The sequence below is a fragment of the Triticum urartu genome, chromosome 3A (assembly GCF_056163025.1).
Source record: "Triticum urartu cultivar PI428250 chromosome 3A, HENAU_Tu73, whole genome shotgun sequence".
NCBI classification, from domain to species: domain Eukaryota; kingdom Viridiplantae; phylum Streptophyta; class Magnoliopsida; order Poales; family Poaceae; genus Triticum; species Triticum urartu.
This window is the reverse complement of record NC_141875.1, coordinates 165,215,742-165,224,838: the sequence shown is the minus strand read 5'-3', so window position 1 is coordinate 165,224,838 and position 9,097 is coordinate 165,215,742. Positions and strand designations below refer to the sequence as shown.

The 9,097-nt window shown below is 40.5% G+C and overlaps 1 protein-coding gene across 1 annotated transcript; it reads left to right on the top strand.

The window, feature by feature from the left end:
- Positions 1 to 3,864: 3,864 nt before the first annotated feature.
- On the top strand, positions 3,865 to 8,012 carry LOC147979057 (uncharacterized). The gene is made up of 2 exons (XM_087546687.1): positions 3,865 to 4,470; positions 6,218 to 8,012. The coding sequence occupies exon 1, from the start codon at positions 3,897 to 3,899 to the stop codon at positions 4,380 to 4,382; it is 486 nt and encodes a 161-aa protein (XP_087402813.1). The 5' UTR covers positions 3,865 to 3,896; the 3' UTR covers positions 4,383 to 4,470; positions 6,218 to 8,012.
- Positions 8,013 to 9,097: the final 1,085 nt, after the last annotated feature.

Sequence of the window (9,097 nt, the reverse complement as noted above, 5' to 3'; positions counted from 1 at the left end):
AATTCTATGCACTTATGATTGGAACTATTAGCAAGCGTCCGCAACTACTAACATTCATTAAGGTAAAACCCAACCATAGCATTAAGATATATTGGCCCCCCTTCAATCCCGTATGCATCAATTTCTATGCTGGGTTGAAGCTTCTGTCACTCTTGCCCTCCAATACATAGTCCTATCAACATACAACTAACCCTATGGTGTGATCCACGCACGCGCTCATTTGATGGGCACCAAAGTACAGCAACATAACCACAAGCAAATTAAATCAATCGTAGCATGGTCCCCTCTGGTCCATAGTCTCCATGGCAAGGGAGGGGCGAGTGCCCCTCCGAGATTGGATCTGTCTCTCTGTCTCTCTCTGTTTCTGCGTTCTCAGATTCTGCCCTTTCACCATTTCTTATATATCCGGAGATCCGTAACTCCGATTGGATTGAAACCTTCGCTCCGATTTTTTCCGAAAATTAGCTTTCTTGCGGCCGAAGAAGAGCATTAACCGCCTTACGGGGGGCCCACGAGGGTTAGGGGCGCTCCCAGGGGGTGGGGCATGCCCCCCTGCCTCGTGGCTCCCTCGGGCACCGTCTCGCGTTGATTTTCTTCACATATTTCACATATATTCCAGAAATAATCTTCGCCCGTTTTATCCCGTTTGGATTCCGTTTGATATGGATTTTCTGCGAAACAAAAAACATGCAACAAACAACAACTGGCACTGGGCACTGGATCAATATGTTAGTCCCCAAAAATAGTATAAAAAGTTGCCAAAAGTATATGAAAGTTGTAGAATATTGGCATGGAATAATCAAAAATTATAGATACGACGGAGACGTATCAGTAAGTTACTAATCATCGCACATGAGTACTCGCAGACGCACCGTGTGCGATACTCCTAGCCACCGCAAGCAACTAGTTTGCATTTTTCAAAGTTTTTTGTACACACAGAATCGCACACGAACTAACTGTATTAACCGTCTGTGTTATAAATTCTCATCGCAAACAGTTCATCCGAGTCGGTTGTTTGCCATGTATCACACACATCTTGTTAAGTTGAACCATTTCTATTGTGTTCGCTAATCGAAAACAGTTCGTCCGAGTGAACCGTATGCCCTATATCACACACACCTTGATCTGGCTAACCGTTTATGTTGCACTCCCTAATAGCAAACGGTTCATCGGAGCGAACTGTATGCCGTATATCGCACACACATTGATATGGATGCCCGTTTCTGTTGTTCTACCTCATTGCAAACAGTTCAAATGGGTTAACCGTGTGCCCAGCATTGCACACGCAACTAAAATCTGAATCATGTTTGATGCATCCTCCATCGCAAACGTTTTGCACCTTTTTTGACGGTTTTTTACATCTCCGTTTGTGATTAATGCATCGCACACAGTTTCGTCAAAGGGTCTCTGATCGTAGTGTTGCGTTAGCAGCATCCTGCAGTAGTGACAATGTTGATCCAGTTGTTCCTTCTGCTTATATTAAGAAACCACCTTTCCCTGTTAGGATAAAGGAACATGCTAAAGTTTCAACGTTGGTCAACAAAAGCTATATTAGAACACCTAAACCTGATGAACAAATCAAAGTAGAACCTAGTATTGGGATGGTTAAAGATCTCTTGGAAGAAGATATGGATGGGCATGTTATTTACTTGTGTGAAGAAGCTGCTAGAATTGCCAAACCTGATAAAAAGGATAAACATAGACCTATTGTTGGCATGCCCGTTGTCTCAGTTAAAATAGGAGATCGCTGTTATCATGGTTTATGTGACATAGGTGCTAGTGTGAGTGCTATTTCTTATTACTTATATCAAGAAATTATGAATGACATAGCACCCGCAGAGATAGAAGACATATATGTTACTATTAAACTTGCTAATAGAGACACTATATCACCAATTGGGATTGTTAGAAATGTTGAAGTCTTGTGTGGGAAAATAAAATAACTTACTGTTTTTCTTGTTCTTGGTTTCCCACAGGATGACTTTTGTCCCATTATCTTTGGTAGACCTTTCTTGAACACTGTTAATGCTAAGATGGATTGTGAGAAACAAACTGTCGGTGTTAGTTTTGGTGATGAGTTTCATGAGTTTAATTTTTCCAAGTTCAGTAGAAAGCTTCATGAAAAATAATTGCCTAGTAAGGATGAATTAATTGGTCTTGCTTCTATTGTTGTACCACCTATTGATCCTTTTAGAACAATATTTGCTAGACCATGAAAATGATTTTCATATGCATGAAAGAAATGAAATAGATAAGATTTTCTTTGAACAACGTCCTCTACTTAAACACAATTTGCCTATTGAAACTCTAGGAGGTCCTCCTCCACCTAAAGGTGATCTTGTGTTTGAATTAAAACAATTGCCAGCCACTTTGAGATATGCTTATCTTGATGAAAAGAAGATATATCTTGTTATTATTAATGCTAACCTTTCAGAACATGAAGAAGAAAGATTATTGAAGGTTCTAAGGAAGCACTAAGTTGCTATTGGATATACTCCTAATGATTTAAAGGGCATTAGTCCCACTCTATGTTAGCACAAAATTAATATGGAACCTGATGCTAAACCCGTTGTTGATCACCAACATCGGTTAAATCCAAAAATGAAGGAAGTGGTAAGAACAGAAATCTTAAAACTTTTGGAAGCAGGTATAATCTATCCCATAGCTGATATCAGATGGGTAAGTCATGTTCATTGTGTCCCCAAAAAGGGAGGTATAACTGTTGTTCCTAATGATAAGAATGAACTTATTCCACAAAGAATTGTTACATGCTATAGAATGGTAATTGATTTTAGAAAATTAAACAAAGCAACTAGAAAAGATCATTACCCTCTGCCTTTATTGATCAAATGATTGAAAGATTATCTAAGTGCATACACTTTTGCTTCCTTAATGGATATTCCGGTTTATCACAAATACCTGTTTCTCAACCTGATCAAGAAAAGACCACTTTTACTTGTCCCTTTGTAACTTATGCTTATAGACGTGTGCCTTTCGGTTTATGTAATGCACGCGCTACCTTTCAAAGATGTATGACTGCTATATTCTTTGACTTTTGTGAAAAGATTGTTGAGGTTTTCATGGATGACTTCTCTGTTTATGGGAAGTCTTTTGATGATTGTTTAAGCAATCTTGATCAAGTTTTGCAAATATGTGAACAAACAAATCTTGTCTTGAATTGGGAGAAGTGCCACTTTATGATTAATGAAGGCATTGTCTTGGGTCATAAAATTTCTGAAAGAGGTATTGAAGTGGACAAAGCTAAAGTTGATGCAATTGAGAAAATGCCATATCCAAAAGATATAAAAGGTATTCGTAGTTTCTTAGGTCATGCTGGTTTCTATAGGAGATTTATCAAAGACTTCTCTAAAATTTTTAGGCCTCTTACGAATTTTTTGCAAAACGATATTCCTTTTGTGTTTTATGATGATTTTTTAGAAACCTTTGAAACACTCAAGAAAGCCTTAATTTCTGCACCTATTGTTTAGCCACCTGATTGGAACTTGCCTTTTGAAATTATGTGTGATACTAGTGATTATGTTATTGGTGCTGTTCTAGGACAAAGAGTTGATAAGAAACGGAATATTATTCATTATGCTAGTAAAACTCTAGACAGTGCTCAAAGAAATTATGCTACTACTAAAAAAGAATTATTAACAGTGATGTTTGCTTATGACAAATTTAGACCTTATATTGTTGATTCCAAAGTAACTGTTCACACAGACCATGCTGCTACTCCCTCCGTCCGAGAAAAGTTGTCCGCCCCTTAGTTCAACTTTAATTTTGCAAAAAAAACCCTTATACATTTTAAACTGTCGCAAATCAGCCCCCCTCAGCTTCTTCCTCCTTCCTCCGTCGCCCGATCCGTCCAACGTCCGGCCTCGGCCAGCGAGGCCATGGCCGCACTCTCCCTCCGCTCTGCTGACCTGCCCGCGGACTTCACCGCCGTCGTCAGTCACGAGATCACCGAGGAGGACGGCCGCGTCCGCATCCAGGATCACCGAGGAGCAGCACGACTACGTCCTAGAGGAGGGAGGAGATCGAGGGGCTCAAGCACGATCGGTGAGCGGGGCAGCGGCATCGCCTCCAGCATCGGCGCCGCCTGCGTCATCGAGGAGCCCGACCCCGACTGCGGCTGCTCCTCCAAGGCGACCACCTCGACGAGCGCCTCCTCATCGTCGCGCTCCTCGCCGGCGCCGGTTCCTCGCGCCTACGGCAACCCCAGCTGCCGTTCCCCTCTCGCTGACTTCGGCAGGCAGAGCCACGCGGGTCTTCCCCCGTGGCGGGACCCATTGCTGCCACTGTCGTCCGTCCACCACCTACCGCTGCTGCCTGCCGCTGCCGTCGCCCGCCACCTACTATTGCCGCTGCAACCCACCTGATTGAGTTCGCGCAGACCTGCTACTGCTGTTGGCGACTGCATCTGCTGCTGCTATCGATGACTGCCTCTGCCACAGCTGTTGGCTGCAGGTACTTCCTGAAAATGGACTGATTGATCTAAACTTGTGTCAATTGCAGTTTCAGCTATAGTGTGAATTGCATTATCAGCACACTTATGTAAGCACTGTACTTTGTGAAATCTTTGTTGTTCTTTGTGAAATCTTTGTTGTTCCATCAGAGTACTGTACCTGAAAATTAATGAAGTTGATTTACACCAAGAGTACTCCAAAATTGTACTGTAAGGAGTTGCTCCTTGTGCTACTGCTGCTTCTCCTGTTCCACCATCACTAGAGTTAAATGGATGTAAAATCGACAGTTCGTGATAAAAAAATTGTATCAAGAGGCCACAAAAATTGTAAACTTCTCTGAAACATGAAAATTTTGGATTGGTATGAATTTGGCCATGTTTGAGGTGTTTTGACAACTGAATTTGGCCATGTTTTGACACTGAATTTAAATGATGTAATATGCATATTACAAGAAGTTTCATAAAACAAATAAAAGTGCTTGTGAGGACAAGCTGTGTTCAGTCAACTTGATGTTCAGAACCTGTCAACTTGATGTTCAGAACATGTCATTTTCTATGTGCTTGTGATGACAAGATGCGTTGATCAGTGCTGGGGTTATAACACCACAAGAAAGCATGCATGCCATGTTCAGGCTACTTTTTCTTAGTGCATATAGAAGTGGCAACTAATCACCACAAAATGGAGTGCATAGGTTTAGACTTGAAGCATGCATTTTCCATACATAGGTTCAGACTTGAAGCACGAAAATGTACTCCTGTAGGTTAGCATGAAGAGCTTACATATGATCCATATGGCAAGGGCGACTTGACGCCATTACGAAGACCAGCCTCCCTGAGAGCAGTGAGTGAGCGAATGGCATCAGTTAGTGAGCTCAAAACTAGTTCAGTCAGTAGCAGGGTGGAGCAGTGGAGTGTGACATCACTTGATGCACTAATTCAGTCAAAAGCAGAGTGAGAGAGGAAAATTCAGTAACCTGCAATGTCCTAGCCCAATCTATATAAAAAAGTGACAACAATTTGTGCAAATCCTAGCCCAATCTATATAAAAAAATTGAGATGCTAAATGTTAAATGGAGATGAGCATGACATCAATAGCTTTACCCAAAAAATGAGCATGGCATTTACAGGTTACAAAAAATTGACCATCAGGATACAAAAAGAGCACTTTGGCTCCATATAAAAAAATGAGCATGGCATCTACAGGCCTCAAGTAAGAACTGCAGAATTATTTTGTCACCAAACTTAAATAAAATTTGGCTCCATATAAAATTTAAATAAAAGAGCACTTATGAAACAAGTCTATTTGGTCAATGCAACTATGTGGAGCTAGTGCCTTTTGTCTTTGTGGAAGACAAGACTGAACATTTAAACTCTGGAAGCTGGCATTTAGCAAAGACTGAATATACAAATTCAATTTTTAGGGAAGACAAGACTGAACATTTAAACTCTGCTTGCTTTACTTCAATGTTTTAAACTTTTGTTAGCTAGCAGCTCCTGAAAAGAAAAAGGAACATGTCTTTATTTGAATTTATTTGAGTTTATTTGGAATTTTTCTTCTTCTAGTCTTACTACTACTATCAACATCATAATCTATATACAACAATTGACAGCTTCAGAACATTCAGTTAGCTTATGAACAAGGAGTACTTTTAATATCTACTTTTCCCTTTCTTGGTTTCTTTGCTTTTTGTCTAGGATTCTTCATGGTTTTCTTGTTATAATTATATGCTAACCATTCATCTCTTGTAGACACTTGTTATGAGATCAGACATGAGCACACAACTATGGATTTGAACTTGATCCCGGAATAGGAGGATGAAGCTCAACAAGAAGAACAAGCTCATTAAGGTGACACTATTGATTTGAACTTGATCCCGGAAGAAGAGGATGAAACTCAACAAGAAGAACAAGCTCATCAACGTGACACTATTGATTTGAACTTGATCCCGAAAGAAGAGGATGAAGACATTGAATTGAATTGGTTTCCTGAAGAGGAAGAAGCTCAAGAGGCACAAGAAGATGCAGAATTGGAAGAAGCTCAAGAGGCACAAGGAGATGCAGAATTGGAAGAAGCTCAAGAGGCACAAGAAGATGCAGAATTGGAAGAATCTCAAGATGCACAAGAAGATGCAGAAGTGCAAGAAGCTCAAGAGGCACAAGAAGATGCAGAAGTGCAAGAAGCTGATGCACATGGCAATCCAAGAGGGAAGGACTTGACAGACAAGGAGAGGCATGGTGTTTACTTTTCTCTACGAGTAATCGAGCTTAGAGATGGACAGGTTCACATGTATGACAAGGTGCTCATTGCGACTATGCTGAATGTTCACCTGCGAATAGTTACGAGAATATGGAATCTAGCCAAACGACAACTTGCAGCAGGCCAAGAAGTTGATATTTCAAGCAAGAAGAACAAAAGTGGTAGGAAGAGAAAAGAACTAGATCTATCGAGAACATCCACAATTCCTTTGAACAAAAGAAGAACAATCCGTTCTCTAGCAAGGTGTTTAGGTGTGCCCCGATCAACCCTACATGACAGATTTCAATTGCAAGAGCTGAAACGCATCACAAGCACCATGAAACCCACCCTCAAGCCACAAAACAAGATAGCGAGACTAAAGTTCTGCCTATCCATGATGGATGAAAGATGGATATCAAGTCCTTGGCCCAGTTTCAAGCCAATGACAAATATGGTCCACATCGATGAGAAATGGTATGACATGACCCGAGTGAAGAGTAGCTACTACGTACTGCCTGGAGAAGAAGAACCAAATCGAACTGTGCACAATACTCATAGCATTGGGAAGGTAATGTTTCTAATAGTTGTGACCACACCTTGCTACAATGAAGATGGGGAGATGACATTATATGGAAAACTTGGCATTTGGCCGTTCGTGGTACAGACCGAGGCACAACGAACAAGCTAGAATAGAGATAGGGGGACAATAGAGTTGAAGCCGGTCAAAGTTACTAGACATGTGTGCAGAGATTACCTGATCAATAAAGTAATCCCTGGCATTCAAGACAAATGGCCTGACAGTGACGAGGACACAACGATCTTCATTCAACAAGATAATGCAACACTGCATGTCCTCCCTAATGATGCTGGTTTTCTAGAAGCCGTGGCACAGACAAATCTGGATATTCGACTATTGCAACAACCACCAAACAACCATGAGCTCAGTGTTCTAGATCTTTGTTTCCACTGCTCCCTCCAATCCGTAACCGACTGCAGAGAGCCTATGAATATACAGGAACTGGTACAGGGTGTAGAGGAGGAGTTTGAGAACTACGACTCCCATAAGCTGTTCAAAAGCTTTATGCCGTTGCAAGTAGTCATGGTGGAAGTGATGAAAGATCAAAGAGGAAATACCTACAAGCTGCCGCATCTACACAAGGACCGTCTACAAAATGGTGGAGAAGAAATAACCAGTGTATATTGCAGTGCAGAGCTAATTACTGATACGATGGCCATTATAGAACAAGGGGAATAGAGCTCAGGAAAAGGAAAAGGAAAGGAGTATATAGGGAAAGGAAAAAGAAATGATAGGAGTATGTCATGTGTATGTCTTGTGTCATGTGTTCAATGAGAAAAGATTGGAGTGTGTCATGTGAATTATTTGATTTTTTTTAATTTACTTGATTTTATTTAATTTATTTGAATTATTTGGATTTATTTGTAAGAAGAAGAAGAAGAGATCCTTCTTCTATGCTAGGATCTCTTCTTCTTCTTCTTCTTCTCCTTCTCCTTCTCATTCTTCTCCTTCTCCTTCTCCTTCTCCTTCTCCTTCTCCTTCTCCTTCTCCTTCTCCTTCTTATTATCTTTCTTATGCTTATTCTTATTCTTATGATTAACAGGAACATGGTGTAGTTTCAGAATTCATATCCATTTTGCACTCTTGATAGCAGTGATTTTGGTAGGTGTACTTCAGAAACTAACAACAAATGAGATGGAGTATCAAGGGCATCTAAATACAGAAAAAATTCAGATGCATCAAGGGAATCTAGATGGAGTATCAAAGGCATCTAGACACACACATACACAATATTCATGTTCTGTAGATGCACAAACTGTACAGTGGAGTAAACTGTAGAAAAAGAAGACTGAAACAGGGCAGTGTTGGACGGTAATGGCAAGATGAAAAACGGTGCTAGTAAACTCAGTTCTGCAAAAAACAAGACTGAAACAGGGCAGTGTTGAGCATGTACAAGAAAAATCTGAGCAGCCACTCTTGCCGCTCTGCATAATTGCTGATAACTCTAGTAGCTTTACCAAAAAATTGAGCATGGCATCTACAGGTTACAAAAAATGAGCATATTCTCTGCATTTATAAAGCATTAGGATAGTGAAAATTCAGTTAGATAACCACTGAACAAGACTATATCTACTAACCCTCTCTCTTCTTCAGTAAGATCTGAACAAGACTATATCTACATACTGTTAAAGCTTCTGAACAAAGCAACTAATTGACCGACTAACTTAGGATTGAAAGAAATCCCGAGGAAACATATTGAGACTACATCAACAGCACTACACACACTGGAAAAGTTAAAAGTGAGAGAGAAATATAATTTCATGGCAAACAATCTGAACCTTCTCTCCACATTCTTCGGTCATCTTAGCATAGTGCA

What these genes read in the sequence shown, in the direction of transcription:
- LOC147979057 (XM_087546687.1), top strand. Translation starts at nt 3,897, where the DNA reads ATGGCCGCACTCTCCCTCCGCTCTGCTGACCTGCCCGCGGACTTCACC.